The sequence below is a fragment of the Pollicipes pollicipes genome, unplaced genomic scaffold (genome assembly GCF_011947565.3).
Source record: "Pollicipes pollicipes isolate AB1234 unplaced genomic scaffold, Ppol_2.1 Scaffold_7261;HRSCAF=8764_pilon_pilon_pilon, whole genome shotgun sequence".
Lineage (NCBI taxonomy): Eukaryota > Metazoa > Arthropoda > Thecostraca > Pollicipedomorpha > Pollicipedidae > Pollicipes > Pollicipes pollicipes.
Window position 1 is genome coordinate 49,740,226 of NW_023597054.1, and position 27,498 is coordinate 49,767,723.

At 52.2% G+C, this 27,498-nt stretch overlaps 1 protein-coding gene across 1 annotated transcript; it reads right to left on the reverse strand.

Annotated features, from left to right (window-relative positions):
• Positions 1 to 4,202: 4,202 nt before the first annotated feature.
• On the reverse strand, positions 4,203 to 26,729 carry LOC119111045 (protein Wnt-7b). Its single transcript, XM_037234870.1, has 6 exons — positions 26,655 to 26,729; positions 25,294 to 25,383; positions 21,567 to 21,781; positions 12,963 to 13,231; positions 6,278 to 6,584; positions 4,203 to 5,545 (listed from the first exon to the last, which is right to left on the reverse strand). The coding sequence occupies exons 1-6, from the start codon at positions 26,723 to 26,725 to the stop codon at positions 5,403 to 5,405; spliced, it is 1,095 nt and encodes a 364-aa protein (XP_037090765.1). The 5' UTR covers positions 26,726 to 26,729; the 3' UTR covers positions 4,203 to 5,402.
• Positions 26,730 to 27,498: the final 769 nt, after the last annotated feature.

The following is a 27,498-nucleotide window of genomic DNA, read 5'->3' on the forward strand; positions in this document are numbered from 1 at the left end:
ATTATTGTGATTTGGAAAGCTGAAGTGACCAAAAAAGTCTTTGAAAATCGTTTGGGTATTTGCATTTTAAGCCAGCTTTAAGAACTAAAACATGCGGTAAGCTCCTCAAAACGAAATGTCAATGAAAGTCATTGTAGGTTGTTTACCTGATCACTTCCCTTGGTCCACACAAGTGAACATAAGACATCTGTTCACATGCTTGGGATAAAGTAGTTTCCAGTAAACGTAAAAAACTATGCCCTCAAAGCAAGCTTTCAACTCAACAGCTGCTTGGTGTTGATCATGATCTGACTTTTTTAATCATCCAAGAGCGATGGACCTAGTTGTAATCCAATTGGATTCTCTAACCGATCAAAAACCAAATGTTCCTTGTCGCTTTTGCTTTAAATTCACTTTAAGACTTGTTTCCGCTGCAACCATGTCCTGACTGTCACCCGTTCCACGCAGGGGCACCGGCTTTGGCGGTGTATGGGAGCAGCGCCCCTCTAGTCCCAGCTCCTGTAACAGGTGGACAGCGCAAGCTGTTCATTTCAGGGCCTAGTGACCCTGCCGGTTCGTGAACTCCTGCTCCTGCTACGCCACTCCCGCATCCTGCCCGCTCACCACTCCTCATCCTCGTTTTACTGGGGTCGACCCGCCCCCTGCCCGCATCCCCGGTTTGATCGGATCCTGATGGCTGGGGGGCGCGTCGCGCGGGTCAGGCTGGCACGTCTCAAACTCCACTTTGGCCAAGATATCTGTGAGCGTGGGGGACCATAAGTCCACACACTAGTCCAGCAGCTTGTCACCTGCCTTGCATGCCGGGTGCCTATCGCGGTTCTCCGCTTGGATGCCCGACTGCGCCCGGTGGACAAGCCAGCGGAAGTTGGCCGAGCCAGCAGCCACGCGGGAGCGGAGAGAGGAGTACTGCGGAACATGATCATACTGCGGAACATTACCATACTGCCCAACCATCGCTCGTAATCATAACGTATGCAGCTGTCCGGGGGTCTGTCTCAAAGACTAGGCTCGGCAGGACGCAGCGGCGCTGAACCGCGGTCAGGACGGGAAGAGTTCTCCCCGATTACACCTGGCCGTGTGGGAGACGTCGTTCGCCTGGTGTAGCACATCGATAATTCCGGCAGCAGCATCCCTGTTTGGGTGATTGGGCCGTCCCCCAGTCAAGCTTTGAGATGGGTGGAGAGCTGCGGTACCAAATGTTTCATACAAATCTCATGACAACATCAAGCCAAAAAGACTCCCGTCCCCTTTGCGGTAGGAGGAACAGCACAGTCCCGAGCGAAAGTGGCGCGGTGCCCAGCCTCCGGATCTTGATATTTCGCGGTGACCCCTGTCCTTCCTCTCGCCGTTGGTAGGAGGAACAGCATAGTCCCGAGAGAAAGTGGCGCGGTGCCTAGCCTCCGGGTCTTGATATTTCGCGGTGACCCCTGTCCTCCCTCTCGCCGTTGGTAAGAGGAACAACATAGTCCCGAGCGAAAATGGCGCGGCGCCCAGCCTCCGGATCTTGATATTTCGCGGTGACCCCTGTCCTCCCTCTCGCCGTTTCAGCGACGATACAGTTGCGACAAATTTGGTGATATTCTGAGGTGCGACGAACGTAGAGACGGTGCTATTGAGGTTGAGTTCAGAAGTGGTGGAGAAGCGAGGCGAGCAATAATTTTTGGCAGACTCGTGTGCAGTATTTGGACGTTGAAGGTAAGTGCCACACATCACTGGCTATTACCGTGGAATTTCACAAAGCCAAGACCTCATCCAAAGAAAACACTAACTGCTGTGACCTCAGGGACGTTAGTGGAGAGGAGATAGTTAACGGTCTCTCGAAGTCTGGTGTGACTGACGCACGTCACATTAAGTCGCGAAGGAGCAGTGTGCTGATCCCGACAAACAACATCATTCTAATCTTTAATAGAACTGACTTATCTTAAGTACGTGGAAGTACGCGTAAGGTATGCGAGGGCAAAGGGGCGCCTCTTCATTCCAAAACCCACGTGATGTTTTAGGTGTCAGAGGTTCGGACACACGAGGGACACATGTCGAAAGCATGGAGTGTGTGGGAAGTGCGCCTCCCCGGAGTACGCCTCTGAAAACTGCCCTGCAAAAAAGCCGTGATGCGCAAACTGTGGACACCACCAAACGCCCCACTCCATGTGCTATCGATCGCGTCTAGCCTTTGCCAAGGAAAGAACAATTGTGCCGCTGAAACCACCCAAAAAATATTTGTGTGAGGTGCGTGAATCACACAAAAATAGTCGCTCATAAGTTTCTATGCACCCAAAGCTTCTGTCACCGCCTCCCATCACATTCCAGAGCACTAAATGACGATAGCTCAGCTCGTTGATCTTCTGAAGACCTTCCGTCTCACAGTAGTGCCGTCGGCTCGAGCACCTGCCGCCCAGCCAGTGTCAGTGCTTCCCCGAACCCCATCTACACCGTTGCCCCGACAGAATGCACATGCTAGCGGGCAAGTATTGCTGAAAATTATTGGATATTTAGATAAGTGTCTTTCACACAATCAGTGTGGTCTGGGAGCTAGAGGTGCGGCCTCCGTCCACACGCTCGACGGCTGAAGACGCCATTTGCAAGACATCAGATGTGTGGCATTATAAAATTGCGAGAAGTCTGTTTGTGTTCAGAGGATCGCTGTGCTTCGCTAGACCGATGAGCAATGATTATCGCGAAAATGCCCAGACGTTGACATGCTTGTAAGGTAAAGACAGATGGCAGGAACTATTACACAACTTTACCACAGCTATATCTTAGTTGACATTTGAAGTGAGGCACCACGTACAGACATTGCAAGACATGCAGGACAATGACTGATCGGGTATTGCATGTGGCATCAATTATTTCAAATAACTTAACTATTTGGTGTTAACATCAAGTCCGTAAATCAGATTATCATCAGTACCATTTGTGTCCTCTACTTGTGTAATAGATTGTATATTCCAGGAAGGGCAAGGCTCACGCCTGCGCTACCGATCATTTCCATGGCTATCAGTGCGCTTCACCAATGACCGGGATTTTATAGCAAAACTCACAGTTCTATGCAAATGAGGTCAAAGTTCCTAGAAATGGGCCAATTTCATGGTCATTGGTCACATCACATCATAAGATCAATGGGTCATTTCAACATTGCAAAGAGCCCTGATATACACTTTTGGTAGGGTAGGCATGGAAAGCCACGGTCAAATGCGGCATAAGTTCGTGTAAATGTATATATTTTAGCAGACCAATATCAATGAGCAGGCGTGGGTCGAACGAGTAGAATCCTCCCCCGAACCCCCACCCCGTCCCTCGTAAACCAAAGTAATCCAAAGCTCGATGCCAACGATAAACAAACGCATCGTTTGCATAATAGCCGAAGACATATACTGCCAGCGCTGGCGAACTCCTTGATGAAAAGACTGTTGACTAACACCAGCGATACTTGCGCCATTTGAACAGCGCCCTTAGTTGTAAAACTTTTAGGGTTTTCTGAAAAAACATGATCTGTCGGAAATTTTTGGGGCATATGAAATATTAGGTCAACGAAACGGAACTGCAGAAACTGCTGATTCCATTCAAGGTAAATGTACATTTACTACAATCCTGCGCAGGTAGTTAGAATTACTAACTTGATTAGAAACAGAGTCTTTAACAAGTACTCTGGCTGACAGATCAGAAGTAAGTACAAGAGTTTCGTGAGTTTTGAAATAATTTTGTGACTTGTGACGTCATCAGTCAAGTGACATGTGTTAGCTAAACGGTTTCTTGGTAAAACTGACCATAGTTATCAATTCTCGCTTGATTTGTGGTCATTTGACTATTCAATTCTGATATACTCGGAGTCCACCCTTTTATGGGTCCACTGGTACAGACCTCAGGTGATCGAGGGGGCAAAACAAGCCGGGCGATGCCGGATCGCTCGACACCACAAACAGCTGTCATTAGCGATCGATCCAAGAGATAATGATTTATCAGTTATTTCCCCTGGTTATAACTTTCTCGGCAGCTTAACATAACGAATGAGGGCGAATCGCTTGAAACAGCGTAGTCAGGGACAGTTGTTGCGTATTAATGGGTTTCAGCTGTCACAAACAAGTAGACATGTCAAAACATATATCCTTTCTGGAGCTTGGTGAATGTGGCTCGGTGCTTCCGTAAAACGACCATCCACGCAATTGGTCTGGAACGAATCATAAAAACGCGCAGGGCTCGGGCGTCAGCTGAGCTGCTGGATGTATGTATGTATTTCACCTAGACTCCTTACATAACATGGCTCTTACAGATTTGTGACCACATGATTGCAAAACACTAGAGAAAAGTGTATTGCCCAATGCCTGTACACTACAAAACAAAGCCAGATACGCAATTACTTTAAATACACCGAGACACACGATTCGCGCGACGAAATGACACCAAAGCGACAGAAATAAAAAAACACGAAAAAAAACAAAAAAGACGTAAGAACATGAATATGCATCAAGAACAATTTCACTGCACCTCAAGTATCCGCCCAGCTATCCGTGTCACCCACGGCACGCTTCAAGGCAGGCAGTGAGCGGCCCCCAGCCACACCGACCGGCGGCCGGCTGCACAAGAGGGACGCTCGGTGGCGGAAACCCCTCAGCGAACACGCCACTCGGCACCCTGCCAGCTCTAGCCGGCCTGCTTCGGTGGAGTGAGTGGCACGGTGGTATACCGAGGACCTGGGAGTAAACATCTGTGCGGCGCAAGGAGCCTAATCCGATGGTTTAAAGCCTGGTAGACTTTGGTAATGTCCCGCACTTCGGCTATCCGTTTTACGGTGCCATCCAGAGCCTGGAGTGCTGGACCAATCCTGCCATGGCATCATTAATGTAATGCGTGAAGATCTCGGTCCGAACGCTCATAGGACGCACTACTGAACCGTGCTGAGTGTACATCTGAACCCATGTCATGAAAACCGAAAATAAAAAGCTACACTAAGACAGACCATTCAGACGGTGTAAAGCATCTCGGCAAATTATGATACTTCCTACGATATGGTCCAACATCACTAACAGCACTAGCTACACAGCGGGACAATGTGCTAAATCTTAATATCATCATAATACCGTACATTCCTCACTGCAGGATGGATATTGTATATCACGGATTAATAGCCTATTACATGGAACATACAAATTGGTGAGTCGAACCTCACCTCGCGTCGACATCATCGCAGTGACTCGAACATGGTCGTTGAAAGCATCAATGTTCACAACATCAAGACACAGTGCCAGCGCAGTCATTTCTGTCTCATCGCGGTCAGCGCCACCTATGATCAACCTGAGCGAAGCAAAGGATGTCGCAAAGCTCCGCCCCTGAGCGAGTTTTACAGGAATCAGAGGAAGCCCACACGCCAAAGCATGATCTGAATCACGCCGTGGATGTCGGAGCGTTTAGTTGCACGTCCTGACGCGGGTCTGGTGTCGACAGCGACTGGGCTTGGCCGAGTTCGTGTGGAAGTTGCAGCAGAAGACCTGGGGTACCACCCGCGAGCTGTGGCCTCGGTCACAACACAGGTCAGCGCAGCTGCCCGCCACTGCAACCAGATAGAGCACACAGCATCAGGCCGCCTGTCTGCAAAGTCACATAAACTGTCACGTGAACTACAGCTATGGCTGTAGAAAGACAGACTCGGAGTCGTATCTTGGGACATCTTTCGTCATTAGTGGTTCTTTCGTCATTCTCGGTTTATCCTGCATCCTTGCGACGCCCCGTTTGTCCGGGGTAAACTACATGCATTAGCCTGAAGTGCGTTTAAGTGCCCCCTGGTGGGAGCCCCGTCCGCACGCCGAGCACATACCCCGTATAGGGCTCCCTGCGCGGGCTAAGTCTCGACGGATGGACCCCAACGCGCATGTAGTTTTACTCCACCGTTATTCACTTTACATCATCCCATAGCTCTGAAATGCCCTGAAATGGTCATCACTGGCTGAAATTGCTCACATCCGAACAAAAAGCGAATTTTGGGATGGGCAGGATGAAAGCTTCAAGGAGCATGCTAATAAGCCAAAAGTCAAGCTTAAAAATTGAAGTGTTCTGTTTTCCCCACCGTGGTGGGCCATGCAACAGTGTACGCCGGGTAAAATCAAAATTCCGTGAATTCGCCGTTGTTAGATTTGGTGAGCTGTCAGTGCGAGCTTATGAAAACAATTCCGATAGAGCCCCGAGCTATCTGCTCGATGTTCTCAACACACACCTCTGAAACATTCCCCGCCAACAGAGGCCTCTCGCTCCGTGGGCGCCTCCTTCCCCGCCCCAGCCGACTGACCTGAGCTGTTTTTGCGGCAGGGCCGACCAGCCGTGCCCTGAAAGCCAGTGTCCGGGTCCGACTCGCAGTAGCTCGGGGACAGCTCCAGGTGCACCAGCCTGTTGGAGCTGGGCGGCGCCCCGGTGGCCGCCTTCAGGAGCGAGCCGGCCGGACTCAGCACCACCATCACCGACCTTTCGCGCTCGGCCGCCAGGGGCACGCCGATCGCCGAGAACGACCGGGGAGCCTCCTGCCAGCTGGTACTGAGCGCGCAACTGCCGGAGACGCCATGGCACAGCGACCTTCGCCGCGTCCGCCGCGTAACCATCTGAAACGGGTGACGGTTAACACGGAGTAAAGGGGGGGGGGGGGAGGGGAGGGTGACAGCGGGCGGGCAGACGGCCGCTGCGATTGTCTCATCGGGTATCCGGATTGCTCGCCACATAAACTTGCGGCCAAGCGGATGAGACCGTAAAATGCAGCGACACATCAGTACGGTACGAGAACATCAAAGGCTTACGAATGCAGATATCATGCTTCAGCTTTCAAAGGCTTTTCTCAAAATATCAATATGTTCATTGTGAATTGGCTTTTGTTGTGCGGTTCATACACTTCAAAGATTCGCTATATTTTAGCTGCTACTTATCAACGGTGCTGAAATGCCTCTGATGCCTTCTGTAGCAGTTCTAAAACACATCACACGAAGATACTGTAAGTGGTGAACCGACTTCTTCTCGTGGCTGTACTGCTCGATTGCAAACAACCTCAGTTTCTGGACCCATTTTCATAAGCCTTTGCAGCTTATTGCTCACCCAATTTGATGGATTTGCATTTCCTAATGGGCAATCATGTTTTCAAATTATTGAAAAATGACACTACATTAAATTAACACTATGAACGACGTATTTATATATTTTGACAGTTACTGTAGCTCCTTCTTCCACTCACAACGAATGCCTGACCGGAAGCTGAATAAAATGCCGGTGACTGTTACCGATTACAGCGCGTGTGCTTGCAGACGTTTTACTGAAAATACTCAGCAGTGGCGACTGGGTGATCGAACGGTGGCATCTAGACATCGCAAAACAGATCATTTTTAAACCTTCATAGTCGAGCTGTTATTCTTGTACTTACTTCATCAGACCTTGCAATGTCGATTACCGCAATCTTTTTCACGGAAATATGTTTTATGTAGCTAGAAAATTCAACTTAGCTTAGTTGTTACTGCTACAAATTTGAGCATTTCTCAGAACCCAAGATAGCGGCCGCCACCATCATCGTCTTGAATTTTTGTCCAGTTTCAAAGTTATCTTGAATTTTAGTCCAGTTTTTAAGTTAATTTTTCGAAGAATTGGAGGGTCGTCTGACACCGTCTTTGATAAGCTAGCTATGATGAGCTTTCTTCAGGGAGTCCATTTGTGCAAGTCATTTTTGTTATCATGGGCTCAAATTCAGGGTCAACATTGAGGGTCAAGGGCCGAAGGTGATCATAAACAAAGAAAATCATCTCTATTGATCGAAATATGCCGTTTGTTGTCTTCTTGCACTGATTATAATGCATAGTGTCACAATACGTTACACAAGGTTATATGAGGTCATCCAAGGTCAATGACCTGTGTTGCCAATAGCGGTGAGGCTAGATACACAAATGGTGTAACTACCTGTTTTCCGTGTGTGTGGAACTAACGACGTCTAATTTCTCATAACAACTTACCCGTTTTCAGTTTGTTACAAATGAATTGTCGAGCGTCGAAGGAACTATGTATAATGTAGACAACAATTATACGACCTTCAGTACCTGTGGATGTCAAATGCACTATTTCTGACCACAACAAGCATGATACTGGTCACAGAGACGCGGTTAGAATTTAATTTTCCATTCGGATGGGTTATGAATTTTACCTAACTTGACCTAAAAAGACCTCGTGGCTACACCGAAATGGTAATTTTGTGTTTGAAATACTTTTTCCTACAGCTTCACCCAATAAAATAAACCTAGTCGGAAGCACAATGTGAAGAAAATAATTATTGTTGTAGGCTTCTGGTAGATCAATTTTGAACGGGACCTGATATGACCTGACCCGTGTGGGGAACAGGAATATCCGAAATGGGCTCCCCACAGTCTTGACGTTTATTTCCGTGCCCTCAATATGCGTCTTGATGCATTTACACACGTTTTAGCTGCATTCATGAAAACGACCGTTTTTGACACTCCGTGGCCTCTGGTGACCTCACATTTGACCTAAGGCCAATAATTTGGGATGCATTCTTCATGATGTGACGAGACGTTCAAAACGGTACCTTTGAATTTTTTCGCACGACGTCTGACAACTGGAGATCCCAGGGGGAAGTCATCTTCTCACCCCGGCCGGGGGCGGTCGTGTCAGACCCCCGGCCGGGCGCGGGTTATTTGAAGCGAGACTGTCGGCTGTCTAGGGAACAGTGTAAGCTGAAAGGCAGCTAGGCTCACGCAGCTGGGTACAAGTCAAACCGCGTAAGACCGTGAATAAGCACAGTGAAATCACGTTCAAGCAACATTTTAAAAATCCCAAGGCCCAGGGCGATTGCGCTCATGCTCAGTGGGGTGAGGAATCTGCATCTCTCGCTCATGCTCAGTGGGGTGAGGAATCTGCATCTCTCGCTCATGCTCAGTGGGGTGAGGAATCTGCATCTCTCGCTCATGCTCAGTGGGGTGAGGAATCTGCATCTCTCGCTCATGCTCAGTGGGGTGAGGAATCTGCATCTCTCTGGCGATTAATAACATATTCCTTGTTACAATTGCCCAAGAACTGAGGGACCACCTGGAGCCTGCACTCATCACCCCGGTCGAGTACTCTCGGGCTGGCGCCCGGTGGTCCCTCAGCTCTTGGCATGACTTGTTAGCATTTGGAAAAAGACATGCAGCGCCAATGGGATAACGAGGCTGTCTGCCATTAAGGCCTTGTTCCTGCCCTGCTTGTGATGCCGCGACCAAACTCTGCGTTCATGGTTACGATCACAACAGATAACCCTCAGGAGTGTTCCTGCACAGCCCAGGACACGCATGGGAGTGTGCATCATGCCCGTGTGAAGTATGCCGTGCATCATGAGTGTGCATCATGCCCGCGCGAGTCAAGTATGAGGTTGATCCGGGACTTGGGTTCGTTGGATTAGACCAGGCAGGCAGTCTGATACAAGCGGAGACTGGCTGTGAGATGGGTGTGCAGCATCCTGAAAGCATTTAGAGTAATTTCGAAACACACAAGCCCATTTATGTTTTGAACAAGGTGTCTTTTAGAAAAGGGTGTCCGGCTGTTAGACGCCAAGCCAACCATCGGCCCGAACACCATCAGCGTCTTAACTTCAGGGCAGAGCCCGCCACCAGTCGGTCTTGCTGAGCATTGCAACCCGTCCACTCGGGCGGCTTTTCAGTCTCGTAGACTTCCGACAGTCATACCGCGTTTCACGGCTGACTGAACCCGACGGCGGTGGACTGAATCCGTGGCTCTTCAGCGGACGGAGCCCTGTCGGGAGCTGAGGGGCGTTCAGATTGGAGGGCCCCTTGTAACGTTGCAGCTGCAGCTCCGGGTGGGTGAGCAGCAGACGGAACATCTCGCGATCGCCCTTCTACCGCAGAGGCTGCACCAGACAGACCCCAAGACATACCAGGATCTGAGAGACCACCTGGAGACTGCCAAAGAGCGCGTGACCAAAAGCTGTGATTGAAACACCCCTTCAGGCCTACACTGTTGACGCTCACATTTGCGCCGAGGGAGGAACGGCAATTTCCTCCCTTAGGACTGTCTCAAGGCAATGTTGCCTCATTTCTTCCTGGAAGTCAATCAGACCCACTAACTGAGCCGAATGTGAGACAGACGAAGCACCTTTCCCAGCACGCCAGGGAGGAGCTAATGGCGGGCGCGCACGCCTGTTGACACTCGGACAAAGAGACCGTGGTGCCAGCAGATCAGATGTTGGTTGACCTCGGTTGGCCGCTGCACCGCGTCTGGCCAGTTTCTGGGACCGTGGAAGACAAGACTGAAAATTTGGAGACTCGGTTGCCCCCCCCCCCTCCCGCCCCCAAAGAAGGAAGCCAGAGATACTGCCAACTTCGGTTGGAGCGACGAAGTCTCCACCATCATACCGGCAGACTCAATAGCAGCAGTAACTCCAGAAGCGCTCCTAGATGTAGTGACCTGCAGCTGCACCGCTGAAAACAAAGCGTGGCACGTTGCACACTGCAGCTGCAACAGCCACAGAGCAGGCTTTTGGCGTACAGGCTATTGCAAGTGTTAGGGAGAAATTGCGTGCTATAGCTGTTACAGCGGCTATCGCACGCGCGACGTCGAAGAAAACGAAGAGAGGTCAAGTGTATAAAAAGATCATGATTATAAAAGGGAGTAGATAAATGTGACCGGTGCTGGCTGGCATAACTACGCTCAAGGTCTCTTTAGATGTCATGACACTGTACGTCAAAGGACTTCCCTGAGTTTTGATATTGTGCCTCCGATTTGGCGTCGAATGAGGCGTCGCGGCCCAAAAAGGACCAGAAATGGCTTTAGCACCCATGATAACCTTCATAAAAGGATATTACAAGCTCATCCATGTCATTCAGATAAAACTAAGACAATCGGATAGCATTCACGATGGTGACGGCCGTCACCTTAAATTTCTTAATAAATTACATTTCTGAATTATTTAAATTAATTAAATTTCTTAATTCTGGGAAATATTCATGATTACACAAAAAGCAATGAAGCTATGTTATATTTCCTTGTTATAAAATATATACTTATATGCATCTATATATATATATATATATATATATATATATATATATATCCGTGAAAAGGTTGGCCGTAGTTGACATTGCAGTGTCAACCTGTTGGCTACTTGACTATTAGGGAAAGTTAACACGCGCCCGGGTGGCCGGTTGGATCCCCTTCGCTCGGGTGGGGGCGGGTACATTTGACCCCCTGATATCTCAGGAGCGTGTTGATTTGCACGTGAGCGCACTTAGGTCAAAGTTTGAGGCTCCTAGGTCATGACTTTCGGGTCAAATAAAGTCAAGCAAGCTCAAATTCCAGGTTGGTCTCCATGGGGCCACTAGAATCTAGACAACTGCTCTAAGCAAAACATCACATGTTTGTTTAAGGTCAGTGACCTTGTTTGATCTTTTGAAGGTCATGGTGACCAAAATTATACAAGACTGCTTTAAGCTTCGCATTTGAAAAGCAACAAAGACTACGCTAGGCAGTATGCTCCTAAAAATAAAATGTTGACCAGGGTCAATTTAGGGCAGTGACATGTTCTGATCTTAAGAAACCCATGGAAGAAGCACAATGCGGTTCCTGATATCGATAAATTCGAAATGGGCGCGAGAAACTGCTCCATAGAGCAGGCCCTAGAGTAGTAAAACAGGTTGGTTTTTACCTTGGTCTGACCTTCATGCCTGACCCTAAGTCAATGTAAGTTGTTCGTTCGATGGTTGTGTTGCCCAAGAAAGGATCTCAGGGATGTATGGCTTTGGCTATCACCCCATCGTTGGATCAGATTGGACCACTCCCTACAAATTCCATGCGCTGAGACCATGGCCTAACTTTGACCTGCCAGCGTCAGCGACCTTAGAAGATAAATCTAAATTTTTGATGTCAGATGATTTTCTATTCATTGTCTACAGCCATGCAGGATTTAGTGCGGCTGAGCCGCGCCGTTCGGAAACCATTCCATAAAAACCTTCGGGAGGAGGGGTCAATTTGACCCCCACCCGAGAACATGTTAATGTTTAAACGAAAATTGCACAGAATGACTTTAAAATGGGAGGTAAACACAGCCAATGAATCCTCGCATGCGGTCAGATAGCTTTCTGCGTAACCTTGTCGATGGTTCCGACGATAGCGTGTTCCATTTGGCACCATTTTTCCGAATCCCGACATTCCCGGCTTGCACGATGTTTACTGGTGCAACAGTGGTTCGCACAGTCTTGCGCGGGACACATTACATGTAGACGCTAAATTTGTCGACACTTTGAAGCTGGATTTACACCTCCACCGGGTCTAGTCACCGAGATGTTGCATAAAGTGTGAAAAACGGTCAAAAACAGGAAAATCTGTATTGACAGCCGCTGTGTACGTGACACGTGATGGGTAAAACCAGTGGGCTAACAAAGTTCATGTGCCACGCGCCACGCGTTGGCCGCATCGGCACGACGTCCGTGTCCTGCACACGTGCACCGTACCAAATTTGCACTTTAAAGAAATCCGTCGACAAGCTGATTGACTGACTGGACCTGGACAGACCGTGTTCAAATAGCTAGCTTTACAGGCGTGTGCAAGATTGCACCGCTACGCTTTCTGTGAAATGTAGACGTTCGGCCGATGTTTTGCCGTTCAATGCCTGCCTTTAGCTGCTCTGGGTGCCGAGATATGGCACAAAACATGACAACAAGTCGAAAACAGCATCATCCGTCTTGCTAGGTCATGCGCGAGTGACACGATGCATCTGCAGTCGTACTGTTGACATCAGGCCATCGCTTGTTCAATTCTTTATCAATGCATGACACTCCAGAGTCGTTGTGTGCCTTGGGTGCCAAAATGTGGCACAAAACGTAAAAACGTCGAAAACGGCAAAATCCATCTAGTCAGATGGTTAGTTAGATACCGTAAGTAAGGTACGGAGGGCTGAACAGTTGCGGCATATCCACCAAACCGGGTCTCGTCAAACTTACCCTGATCCCTACTTTGTTGTTATGCACGTTCATCCTGCTCCTGGCGTCAAGCTCCACCTCCCTGGCGTTGACGAACTTCCTGGCCTTCCTGGCGCTGAAGCTGAGGCCGCTCAGGCAGCCGGTCCACTTCCACTGCTCTAGCGTGCGCCGGCGCTGGCTGGCCGCGCCGCACGAGCACGTGGCCAGCGTGCCCCGCTGGCAGGCCCTGTGCAGCGCGTGCGTGATGGCTGCACTGTGCAGGGCGTACTGCACGGCCGCCTCGCGCGTCCCTGCAACACAGCGACGGAGCGTGTCTGACCCGAGCGCCGGGAACGCGGCGGCTCGGCGAGAAACGGCGCAGCACCCACCGATCCGAACGGTAACACGCGCTGCGCGAAGTCTGGTCCAAATGTGGCCAAAACCCAATTCTTGAAACATAGGACCTGTCCGCTTTTGTTGTTTTCTACCGCCGAATTGGTCAGACCATGTGAAATCGCGTTCACAAGCCACTCGGGCACCTTGGTGCTGGATTTGCACGAGCATGAAGCTGGAAGCTTTCGTTATCACTTGATACATCTTGTCTGCCATAAATTGACAGGATGTTTGTCGTGTATTCATAGACGATAGATATTCCACGGCCAAACGTGTTGGCATGAAAAGGATCGCCAGAGTGTACGTTTTCCATTGCTGATATTGAATGTGGTCTAAATCTCGTTTAAAGTCATAAAAATATATGTTTTTTGAACGTTTGCGTGGTGGTTGAGATATCAATAGTACATAATAGTTGCGGAGAACAACGGGAAATGTTGCGCCAGTGCCTACTGCTGCAATGCTCACTGCTGATCCAAAACCACACCACAGACACGGACGAGTGAACAACAGTGCCTATTTACTCTCGGACGACTCAGACGTGACTGGCAGACTCGTGGCGAAGCCGCCCGGCCGTCTACAAAGGGTCAAGCTATTTGCTCCTGCGTGTCAATATGTGCGCTCCCTTCGCCGATGTGCCCGCAGCACGGGGCATGGCCGTATGAGCGTCACGTGCCTTCTCCCCGTGCGTGTTTCCCAACCAAATTACTGCCAATTTACGGCTGACTAGTGCTCGCTGTTCACACAAATGCCTTACACTGGCCACCTCGAACGAGCCGAGGACATGAAACAGCGGTGAGTGGAATCGGCTCGAATGAAATTCACAGGCGTCGCACGAGAAGGATGAGCAACAAACAATGCTGAAGCACACATGAAGCCAGCAAACGTACACTTAAGCTAACTATTTAAGACTGGGCCGAACGGGGGTTGGGCGAGGCAGTGCAAGCCTCCTCTGCTGTGGCGGAGGGCCGGAGGACACGGCGTTTGGAGAGGGGATGTCGTCTGACTGTCGGTCAGCTCATCCACAAGCGCAACCCTGTGTGGCGGGCAGGAAGGGATGGTTTAAGGTGTCAACGCAGCACGACGCGGCGGCTATGTGGCCGGCGTGGCGCACGCAGGCACCAGCTGGCGGAAGGAGTGTAGGGAGCGGCGGTTACACCAATAGGTGTGGCCTCTGGGAGCGTTACAAAACCGTCACGCGAGCGGCCTACACCCACGGTGGCGCCTCGCCTGACCCACAACCCAGTCGTCGGATCCTGAAGCGACACAAGAACCCCTGTAGCGGCTTGGACGCTCGATCATGGCGATCACGTGCGGCCTCGCGCTGCGAGTCGACGCGGGCATCACGGTCATCCGCGGTCCTCCGCCATTCATGTGCAAAAGCACGGTGATGGATGGAACTACCGGGCGTAGAGAGGACCATGCAGAGCTTCAGTGGGTGACCGGGGGTCCGCCCTCGGCGTGTCCCGTATCTCCAGCATTCCACGGACGAACGCATCGTCGTCGTTTGGGCCTAACGACGCACTCCGCTGCTGAGGCCACCCGGCGTCGCCTGCCTCTCAACCTGGCAGGGAGAGCGCATACCGCGGGAAATTGAACCCCGCGTCTCTGGTTTTCCCAGGTGCGCAGATACATCTTGTCTGCCATAAATTGACAGGATGTTTGTCGTGTATTCATAGACGATAGATATTCCACGGCCAAACGTGTTGGCATGAAAAGGATCGCCAGAGTGTACGTTTTCCATTGCTGATAACGCGTTGCATTGCGTAATTGCATTAACGAAAACGCGTTAACCACTGCACTATCAGCAATCTCGGACGAACGCAGCAGAGTCCAGTTCACACGACACAGTCACCTTTTGCACCAGCCTCTTGACCAGTTTCACGACTGCCTCGGTGTGGGCGTTTGACTGGGGCAGTGCGAGGTGGACGTGCGGTGCGTCACACCCCAACGTCGCAGGAAGTCACTGGTACGACAGACGGTGTACTGCGGGCCAACATCCCTCCGGAGCACGCAGGGAGCACCTGTCGCCGCGAAGATTTCCTGCCGGTGGCGGACCAGAGTCCGGGCCGTATCGTCACTTTTGCAGTGCACTACAGCGGGCCACCCGAACAGGCGGTCGACGTATACCAACTAGGACTGGCCTACATGGCCGAAGAAGTCCATGGAGACGAAAAAGTCCAACGAAAGCTCGGATCGGCTTGAGGTTGGACATGAGCGGCTCACGCTGCTGACTAGACTCACGACATGACAGGCAGGAGCCGACGTGGTCGGTGGCGTGGCGGTCGGTCCCAGGTCGGTACGCGGACTAGCAAGCACTACCCTGAGCATGCTCAATGCCTTGGTGCAAGTCGTGCAGACGTTGCAGCGTTTCTTTCCGGAGACTGTGAGAGATGATCGAACGGGGGCTGCATACCAGGATGCAAGAGGGATGCGATCACGCACACCCCCGCGCGGCTGCAGCGCGGAGGGCAGGTCAGACTGGCCACCGGGGAAACCGAGCAGCATGGCCTCAAACAGGGCCGTGTATTCGGCGTCGGCACGTGCGGCCTCGCGGACGCGAGTCAGAGTGGCGTCTTTGATGGGAGACACCTGTGCGACAGCTGGGTCACAGTGCTAACGGCGAGACTATGGAGCTGATGAGCAGAGTCCTCTTCAACGATTTTGTCGTCCGGAGGGGGGTCGTCTACGGGGAATCTAGAAAGAGCGTCTGGGATGCAGTAGTGTCTGCCAAGCAGTGGTGCAGTAGTGCCTGGGATGCAGTAGTGTCTTCCGGGCAGCTGGCGAAACTGCGCGCGAGCAGCATCATGCAGAGGAGGCGCCGCAGTCGTCGAGTCAATACCCGACAGGCAAATCTTGTTCAGGAATAGGCACTATTGGACGGTTGCCTGCGAGAACGTCGGAGGACGGGGGACCAGCGGAAAACGTCTAACACTTTTGGACGGCCCAAGCCGCGGCGAGCAGCTCCCGCACGGTAGAGGCGTAGCGGAATTCCGTGGCCGACATGAATCGGGAATTGCGCTGCTGCAACCACCATCACCCACCGTGACGTTTTAGGAAGGCGCCCTAGACGTACAGCCGAGAGGCGTCCGTCTGCAGGACGGTGGACTGTCGGCGGTCGAAGAACGCGAACACTGGTGGTGAGATGGGCGCCTCGTCCATGGCTCCGAAGGCCTGAGTGTCAGTCTCGGCCCATCTCCACGTTTTCTGAGGTCGAAGCAGGCCACGTAGGGGCTCAGCTGCCAGCGCAGTGCCTGGCGGGAAAGCACCCAGCCGATCCACCAGTCCGCTGAGGCTGCGCCAATCGGGGATTTTGGAACGCGTGGAAAACTCAGCGATAGCATTGGCCTTCCTCTGGTCGACTGCATAGACCGCCGTCGTTCACGAGGTAGCCACAGAAGCTGACGGACGGCTCGACGAAGACGACTTGCCGAGCTGCGGCGTGATGACTGCTGCGCCACACAGCGGCGCCCGGGCCTGCCGTGCAGGGGCAGCGGCGGCGGAGCCGGTCACGATGCTCACGATCTGGGCAGGAAACTCCGGCGACAGAATACGGACGGCGACGGAGTCATCATGCCACGAAAGCAGAGCGTTGTCATGGCGCTGCACGACAGACACGGTCACGGCAGCCGTGATTACGCTCAAGGTCAGATCGCATGTGATCGTTCCGTAACGCGTAAGCTCGTGTCCACCAGCTGCGTACAGACCGCTGCCGCGTGCAGCTTGCTTACGGCAGTGACACACTGTCGATGTCGATGTGCAAGGCTTTGGTCTGAGCAACGCTCATATACGATGTCTCCGCGCCGGCATTAGGTGTCCGGGGAACTGAGCCGATTCCGCCGACATGCCACAAACCCGGACATCGGCCCAGTGCGTGCGGGCCTGGTTCAAGCCTCGGTCGCGGTGTTGTGACCGGCGATGCTCGTGCGCCACAGCCCCATGCTGGCGACACATGCCCTGAAAGTGGCCGCGACGATTGCACTGTTGGCAGGTGGCCGACCGAGCGGGACAGGCCTGCCGTCGACGTGGGGGCTTCCACCGCAGGCGGCACACCTGTGCGGCGTCTGGGACGGGCCGCGCCCACGAGAACCCGCGCGACCGCGGTCGGATCGACGGGCACTGGCGGTCCCGTCCCGGCGATGGCTGGACACAGAGTGGACGCGGCCGCTGGACATGATGCTGAGGGCTGCTGGACTGCGGACAGCGCCGGGGGCGTGCGAGTGGCCAGGGCCGGACTCGGTCATGCAAGGTGATTTGGTCTGGCTGGCTGCTTCGCCCGGCGCCAACAGCCGCTCCTCGTATAACGCTGAGGCCTTGGCTTGGTCTTGCGGCAAGTCCCTCAGGCGGCAGAAGGCCCTAAGCGAGGATACCCGGGTCCATGGCGATGGATCTTGCAGGCTACGCCATGTTGCAGTGTTCACTGTTGGTTCGGACACCGCAGCTATTCACGCCGATGTGTCACTAGAGGGTTAAGGTACGTAAGATAATGATGGTGAAGGGGTAAAGGAGGAATAAAGAAAAAAGGGCCTAAAGCAATAAAGGGTAAAGGCATGTCAATGAAGGGCACACCCTCGCTGGTGTACCCCGGCATAACGCTTAGTCAGACGAGCGCCACGAACCGCCCTCCTTTGACAGCATTCAGAATACTTCCTAATGTATCAGGAACAAGTTCCATAAATCGTTATGGCGATACGACAGGTCCGAAAAAATACAAAGGTTTTAGTAAGCCGGCGCCCCGCCAGCCGTCCAGCAGGCACCGGGTGGCCCCGCGGCCAACCAGCAGGGCACCGGGCGGCGCTGCGGCTGGCCGACAGCGCGACTCTGTCAAGTCATCACTGCTCTGATAGACACCAAGTGCAGTGCGTCTTGCACTGCTGGCACGCGTTTATGTTTAAGCTGACGTACGCGTGCGCTTCTTTTGTTTTACTTTTGCATGATTTGTATTTGAAGTCGAACTTTTGATTACGATTGAAATTGAACAGATCCCGCTCACTTCATCTGGTATGTGGGACAATTATGCAGTGACTGAATTAAATGTGCCACGTAAATGAGACCCAGATAAACGCATCTGATATCAGTATGTGACACTGAGCCTTACACATTTAGACGTATGTTGTCATGCACGTGCCGCCAAGTCTGGATTACTACGGTTATGAATATCTGTTCGGGCTGGTTTCTGTAATGCAATAGCTTTTGTAATTTACAGAGAACATGCCTCGCTGTCATAACGAAGTGGCAAAAACACCGGGAGCGATGTATGTCAAGCTCACATTCTTGCAAACTTCTCGTTTTTTACAGAAACTTCTGTATGTATCTCCATCGGTCCTTCTGCCTGGAGCATGGGCATTATGATATTTTATACATAGGATAAGAGACAGGCGTATATGCCATTCATAAGAAGGAGTCGAAGATGCTCCTACTCTTGCATCGTCTTGTTGTGTCATTGCAGAAGGTTAGGTCGCTATGATGTAAAGGCAAAGGTATGATGCATTTGCTGTGATTCGTTCCAATCGGTAATCCGAGCAGTGACATCCACAGCCACAGCGTGACATTTCGTGACAAGTGACAAATGAACATACGGTACTCACCTTGTCAGGAATCAAGTAAATGTCCTGGCCTTCATCTGAACCATAAATGATATTTCAATGTTGATCGGTTGCCGAGCTAGACGCTTCGGCTACTGGCGTCGCCGGCATGGTTAAAGGGAGCGTTTCACACTTGTAAATATTTCGAAATGAAGCAGGCAGCGCGTGCGCGCCAGCGTGCAAACATGAAATAAATCATTCATTGCTGTTCACAGCGTTGTTCTTCTAACACCTAAATCCCTCCAGCTTTTGAACTACACGCCCGTGAAGATGGCAGACTATTTCGCGCAAAATACTTTAAGGTCACTCAGGCATCCATGACCCCATAATGCCATCATTCAGATCCTGCGATTTCAGTGATCATGCGGTGATCACGGCCAAGCAAAATATATTGATCGAGTCGTTCACATCTGGCATTCACGAGAACAATTTCCAGATATAACGGCCATCATCATCAGTTGGCTATCAATCAAGGTCGTGCAAGGTACAGTGCTGTAAACAAATAATGACGCATTGTGGAGCATACTTCACCAAATAGAAAAACGGTATCGTCTAGAGGAGGCTTTTGCACTTGGGAGCATACAAATAGATGAAAGTGAGCTTACTTCATCACTTTATCACAGCTTATGCTGGCTTCAATATCTTCAAATATGGAACATCCACTTTAAATGTTGTATGTATATAATATATATATATATATATATATATATATATATATGTATACGCGTGTGCGTGTGTGTACGTGCATGCATGCGTGTGTACATGCGTGCATGCAGTGTGCGTGCGCGCGAGCGCGCGTGCGTCCGTGCATCCGTGCGTGCAGGCGTGCGTGCGTGCGTGCGTGCGTCCGTGCGTGCGTCCGTGCGTGCGTGCGTGCGTGCGTGCGTGCATGCGTGCATGTATGCGTTCAAAACGAAGAAAATCACACCCGGAATTAACGTAGACGAGCCTGATGGCATGGAGGTGGCCTTTCGTCCACAAGGGCCCTTTCTCATTACCGGTGCCTCTCCCATAACAAAACTCTGATTACGCCCTGCAAGTGGCGGCTGAATCATATGATTGCTCCTGCCCTGAGCGATGTGAGTCATCACTAAGTGTCTGGCGTCAGCAGAATTAACGCTAATGGTGCAGTTGATGAAGGAAGTATCTCTGGAAATCCCCATCGCGTGGCACTTCTTCGTCGTGGCAGTTCAGCAGTGAGTAGAATAAACGATGCATCTGCTGTATTCAAAGAGACATTTATCGGATCACACGTTTTTAGGGATTCAGTTCCCTATCCTATCCGACTACATGCCATCTTTTTCTGCGGTCATACCACCCATCATCTATCCCGAGTCAATTACACCCAGCTGTTAACCATCTTTTTCTGCGGTCCTACCACCCATCATCCATCCCGAGTCAACTACACCCAGCTGTTAACCATCTTTTTCTGCGGTCATACCACCCATCATCTATCCCGAGTCAATTACACCCAGCTGTTAACCATCTTTTTCTGCGGTCCTACCACCCATCATCCATCCCGAGTCAATTACACCCAGCTGTTAACCATCTTTTTCTGCGGTCATACCACCCATCATCTATCCCGAGTCAATTACACCCAGCTGTTAACCATCTTTTCGTGTTGTCTGAGGTTTTGGTGCCTGACGCTAAAGAAATAAGCAAAAGTCACTGTGAATAAATAAAAGAGAAGTCAGTCACTGTGGCTAACGTCATGGGGAAAAATCAAAGCCATAGTATATCGTTTCGTTGAATTCTTGTGATAATGAGCTTATGTTATTGCATCACTTTCCAGAAATGAAGGGTTCGATGCTTTCACAGCATTAAGAGCACAAATATTTTAACGACTTAGTGTGATGCAAAGACTACAGAAGACACAGGATGGAAAAAAACAAATCAAACCCCGTTGGAGCGGCCACTTCAAGCCGAAATCCTGAGCTATTTAGAACCATTCAAGAAAACTGGTAGGTGACATGGCCCCGTTAACAGTGCCTTGTATTGGGCGTTAGTAATTGGGAGCTCGAATGATTGATTATTTTGATCATCGTTCTCGCCAGTCTGCTGAGATTCCGGATTTCACGTCCCTTATCTTTCCTATCGTTAATTTTTGCTTGATCCTGTTCACTCGTGACAAGCACAGCTTCGAAGCGTCCAGCTACCTTAATACCATCCACACTTTCTTGAAAGCGGCGTTTCACAAGTACCTCCTACCGTATTCCAAATATATTATTTGAATACAAGAGCGTCCTACGCATTATGGTGCATATCCGCCATTTGAACCCAAAACAGGCCCTGGCTCTAGCTCTGGTTGAACCGCGGGGGCTGCTCTCAGAGGAAATCCGCGGTGGCATCTGGTGCTCGAGGCAATCCGTGGCAGTTCCCACTAACCAGCATGTTCGACCATAGGCCATGGGTCAGACCAAGTAAGACCATGCTGGACCATGCTTCATCAGCTGCACGCTCATACAGGCCATCACATATGCAAGTCCAGCCAGTTAATTTTGGCACCGCATTGACCTCGACGTCACCAGTGTTGCACAAGTCGTGACGTCACCTGCACCCCACGAGCCGTGGCGTCCCAGCTCCCCAAGGGCCGTGGCGTCACCAGCACCTCACGAGCCGTGGCGTGACCAGCAGCCCATGAGCCGTGACGTCACCAGCGAGTCCGACTGACCTTTGACCTGAACATGGCCGAACTCGAGGTGCTGCCCAAGTGCCTGGCAGTTCCAGCGGCTGTGTCGGAAGCGGCGGCGACACTCGCGCGCACCTCGCCTTGCGCCTTCCACCAGCGCCGGCACCAGGTCCCGGTGGCGCCGGCAGAAAGCCCGCTGCCGGGGTGTCAGGCCACGGATCTGACGCCAGCTGACCGGACCCGACGCGGACGACCGCCTGCGGCACAGCCGCGTCGCCAGGTCAGGTCACGGCGGCGGCGCAGCAGGTCACGGCTGGGGCAGAGCCGGCTGAGCGGGCAGGGGGTTAACCTACGCTCGTGCCAGGGTGTCTGTGTTGGCTGCCGGTCTGTCACGAGGCGGGAACGGGATGAAGAGCAGATTGACTGGACAGGATTTGATTAGTGCCCGCGACGGGGCTGTGATGCACGGGCATCACCACTCGTAAATATTTCAGTTTGCATCGTGGCCAATTTGTCGGAAGCGTCATGTCCTGCTGCCTGGCTGTGCCGGCTGATGGCTTCAGCTGAACGCTTCACTGGCCCATGTAACAAATGTGATGGTTTGCATGCGTTTTACAAATCAGTCACCGGCACCCGGTTAACTTTTATGAAAACGTTATTGTAAAAGATAATTAGTGCAATGTTTTTGAAAAGACAAAGACCTTTGCTGCAGCGTTTATTGCTAAATCTGTTGTAACTAGAAATCTCCGAGAAGACTATAAGCACCGGTATGCTTGCAGAATCATCGCAATAATCAAATTAACATCAACAGCCCAAGCGGTAAATCCATACTATTGTCTCACGACATCCATATTTCCAGTTAAAACAAACTTTCGATTTTTAACAAGACTCGCAGCGTCCACAACATCTGGACATGTTCAGTGTGATCGGTACGTCATTGAAATATTAGGTAACCTGCACGACGTTAAGTGACGTGTTGAAGATAACTGGGAGAAGGAGACCCTCCTCAAGTGATCCTCTGAGTTATGAACAGCGCGTTATTGCTCCGGAAGACGTTCATCAGAAGGCTGCGTTCCGCCTCGCAGCAGCCGCACGCTAAAGCACCCCTCCGGGTGCCGGCGGGTACCTCCTCCCCGCCAGGCGCCGGCGTTACTCAGCCACGCAGTCGTCCGTGAACGCGCCATGCCGGCCCCTGCACCCCGGCTATTGCGTGGCTGAGTAATGTCGGCGCCGGGCGTGTGAACAGGGCGCCCGGCGCGCTGTAACGGCCCGAGCGCGAGCCCACGCGCGGCGCTGCGTGCGACGCTGGCCGCCACCCCAGCGTGCTGCACGGCCGCTGCTGGCGGACCGGGACACCGCCGTGTGAAGACCACCGAAGGCGCCGAGCAGGCGACCGGCCACAGCCACCTGCGGGCGCTGAACGTGCGATGGTTCACCATCTCTCGATGGTCTTTCGGGACGATACTTTAAAGTTAATGTTGCTGTTGCAAAAGGATCGTGCGGATCCTACACCAAAACATTTCAAATGGCTTCAGCTTACTTGCCTCCGCGATGTTTCTTTACCTCATAATGAATTCCATTTGTTTCCATCAAACAGCAGACAAAGGAGTTTTTTTATTATCCAACGGCCAAAGTTAATCCTTATTCGTGTTTTACTAGCCGTCATTTCACACACCAAAGTAACCCCAGCATGTTCCGTTTTAGGAAGCAGCCTTAAGGTCTCCTATGTAATTAGCATGAGAAGCATGACAAAGAAGACTAGTTCTGAATGATGGCTAGCGGCGCCAACCACTCGTTTATAGTGCAGACCGCAGTGCCCATTTGCCATGAGTCCCCCCCTCCCCGCTCCCCCTTCACATCACGGCCTCGGATGCTGGCCGCGCCGGGCCGGGCCGGACGTCTGGTCGCCAGCTGAACAGGCTGCTAACAAATTTGACTTTCAGCCGGCGAAGGGCGTCTGGAGGACCCAGCACACATGACTGGGTGCTAAGGTCAGTTGTCCCACAACCCACGATGCGAGACCTGATGACATATGGCGCCCAATCTGCGAGCGCTTGTATTTGAACGTAACCCACAAAAGTTAACAACACTTGAGAAGGTTTGAGTGGCGGCCATTTAAACATTGGCCAACTCCTTTGCGTAACGCGCCTTCTGTTGATATATGTCATATCGCATACGCAGCGTGTCGTATGCCGCTTCATGAGGGTGCAACGCCATGGTGCACTACAACAGTGACTAATGCCTCCTGGTGCAGTGCTCCGGTCAGCGCGACTTGGCAGCACACAAAGCCCGCGTCGGCCTGAGTCAGAGCTGGCATGTACGCAATGGGGCGAGGGCTTGACAAGGGGACAGTGGTGAATAATCGTGCTTCCCCGGCACGGAACACCTGTGTCGCACCATATGTGCATGCAACGGTCGCAGCGACCACCGCCAGCCACCTTACGCGAGTGCAGCAGACGAGACTCGATGCGCCTTCTTCGTGCACAGAGAGATGTACACCAGTAACGACTGAATCGTTTCCTCTACATTCAGACCAACACAGTGTTGTGCGACATATTTTGCCGTGCTCGGAAGATTGCGTGTTGTTTTCGTTGCGAGGTAGAACTCATTTCAGGCGTCCATTTCAGTGGCTGCGGCGTGTGACTGTGGTCGCGGCGTTGGTGTATGATCGGAACATAGCAGCCGCGTCTGATATCAGGGATGAGTCCTCCAAAAACATAGCAGTAACGGTTAATACCAGGGATAGGTCCCTCAAAAATCAGGGGCGGTGCTACCACGCCAGTAAGGTGGGCCAATAAGCGTTTTTACATGTTCGTAAAGTTCAGGAGGCCTGTCGACTGTCCTGATAGACTCAGGGTACTCGCTCAGCAGCATCGCGCCGTCAGGACCAATCTCGTGTTGTCGGAATGATCAAGGAGAGCGCTGTCACAATAGGATCGGGTACAATCGGGATTGATTGGCGTGCTGCAAGAGTCCCTGTCACGAATGAGAGCAGATTTCAAATACATGGAGAGGTCCCGCTGCTGCATGTCTGGGTTCTCCGTAAACATCACAATCACACACACGCGATTGTAACACGCACCACTACCAGTAAAGTGAACACCTATGATAATTGCCACTGAATTGAAGCCCAGCTGATGCAGCTCTGGAAGGAGCACACGATTGCTTAAACGCGCCGAAATATAACGCCATGATTGTCCGGATGGTAATATGTATAGTGGTGTAGAGCAATGACACGGCAGGAGGGTCGTGTCCACAGGAGGCCACAGGGCAGTACAGTAGACGGCCTAAGCGTGTCGATGAGTCGGACAGCATCATGCCGCTGAATGATAGCAGACCCCTATACGTATCAAGAGAAGGTCTTATTATAACGATATCATGAAAGTACAGTTAATTTTATCACTGCTCTACTTCATGGCATAAAGAGGGCCGCAGCCTAGCCCAGTGAGCCGCTGATTCATAAGTTAGATGGGCTCAAGGTGCTGCAAACAGCGGACCGCTCTCTCCATGAAGCCTTGGTCGATAACCCAGAGAGTTAAATCGAGAGGGACTCACTGTTTCCTAAAGAAGATGCCCCATGATGCTAAATTGACATACACGGCGTGTTTACACTTCCGGAAAGCGCGACCGCATGAGACATGAAAACACTGCTCTGTGATATGCAACAGTATTCAGAGCTCACAGCCGTACATAGCACCACACGTTTGCTTATGTGATATGAGGTTATCAAAGCTGTAAGAAATGAGGCCATCACCTAGCGTACACTCACAGTTTTGCTGCACCGCCGTCGCCATGGTAACCGTTGCAGGGAACCAGGCGGTCACGGCAGACCTGGTCACACCACTTGAGACGATCCACACTGTTGACAAAGGGTCAAACATCACGTAGAATATCAGCAGGAATTAGCGATCCGCTACTCGGTTAGCAGGGGGTGAGAACCTGGTGACCCGATCAACATGAGGTCAGAGATCTGCTACCCGATCGCTTTAGGATCAGAAGCCTGCTACCCAGTCAGAACGGCGTCAGAGGTCCATCACTCGGCAGCACGAGGTCGGCGTGTGTTAAGTCAGCACGCCACAGGTCAGAGGTCAGAGGTCAGCGTCAGAGGTCCATCACTCGGCAGCACGAGGTCGGCGTGTGTTAAGTCAGCACGCCACAGGTCAGAGGTCAGAGGTCAGCGTCAGAGGTCCATCACTCGGCAGCACGAGGTCGGCGTGTGTTAAGTCAGCACGCCAGAGGTCAGAGGTCTGCTGTCTGGCCAGCATAGGATCAAAGGCCTGTCGCCCACTCAGTCAAGGGTCAGGAATTCGTTACCAGTGCAGAGATCAGCACGGAGTAAGAGGCCTGCCACCTGGTCGGATAGTTTGCGACCTCGTTACGCGTTCAGCAAGAGTTTAAAGGTTTGCTTCGGTCAACATGGGCCTGGTGCCTGCTACCCCGCGCTCAGCACCGGGCTAGGGGCATATTCCCCGCTCAGCGCGTGGGCCGGAGGTCTGCTATTGAGCCAGCACGGTGTCAGATGTCTGTTACTCGGTCGGCATCGTATCAGACGTCAGAGGTCAAGGGACATGGTAAGCACGAAATGGGAGGTATGTTACCAGCTCGGCAGGGGCTGGAGGTTCTGGTAGCCGGTACGACGGGGTCAGAGGCCTGCTACCCGGCAAGTATAGAAGTCGAAGGTGTGATTCGAACTCAGGATGGGATGACACGTTTTTTTCTAGGTCAGCGCGGGTCAGAGGCTTTGCTACCCAGACAGCACGGTCAAGGTTCTGTTGCCAACTCAGCACGAGGTTAGTTGTCCGCTGTACAGTCAGCACAAGGTTAACGGTCTGTTGTACAGTCAGTAGGGAGCTGGGGCCTTTCAACCAGCCAGCACGGTGTCCGACATCCGTCATCCGCTCAGCACTAGGTCAGAAGTCGGTCTTGTCAGCATGACATTATGAATCTGGTCCTCTGCCTATAAACAGCGTAATGATACATTAGCCATTCTGTAATCAAGGGCATGGAGGTGTCGCAGCATGCGGCAACAAGGGCGGCCCGAGGACAGATAACAGATGCTTACTTCAGCCTCGTGTGCTCTCGCAGACGGCGCCAGACATTTCGGACAGCGCCGTCACAACATACACTCACTGCGCGATCGCCGGGACGCCACGAGCGGCTGCCATGAGGACGAACAGGAGCGCGGCGGCGACAGCGCGCATCGTCGGCAGGCGGGCAGGCGCGGACCGTGGGCGCCGCCGGCAGGCTGCAGAGTGTTAGGTGGCGGCAAGCGGCGCGGACGCTAGCGGACTGCGCCGCGCGAGGCGTTCCGCTCGGCCAGGCGCGGGCAGAGGTGATGTGTTCGTGGCACGCGTGTGCGCGCCGCGGCTCCGGGAGCCTCTGCGGGACCGGACGGCAGCGAACAGGCCGGTGGTCGAAACTAGCTGATTACGGTGGTCAGATTAATGTTGCCGGCAGGCGAGACCTCCCTGGCGATGACGTTGGCTGTGCTGGGTGGCCGGCCTGGCCAATTATAACAGCGGCGGTCCCCGCCGGTCTGGCTGGCACTCTGACAAGGGTCACGGGCCCAGCGGCGCCACCTACTGGCAGACCGGCCTGCAGACGGCTATATGCCGTGCGGGGGTGGCGAGCAGTCCACGGGGCGAGCAGTAGCCGGTGAGACGGACCTCCACGGGATGCGCTGCTCAGAGCTTGGAGACTGGTCCTCTTACGTGTCACCGAGGTGGACCACGTTTGTTCCACCGCCCTGGCATTCTCGTTGTCACGGCTCTGGGACTTGACGTTGTATCGTCAGCTGTATAGAAAATTACATATGCAAGCTACTGGAAAATATCGCGCAGCACTAGCACGCACGGATCTTACAGCAGCTCACTTCCCACTGCCGCCAGTCGAGTTTCGCTCCGACATTTCGCGACCGTTCTGACCGGCCGCGCGCTCGACACGTGCGTGGCGATCCACTGCGCAGCTTCGGTCA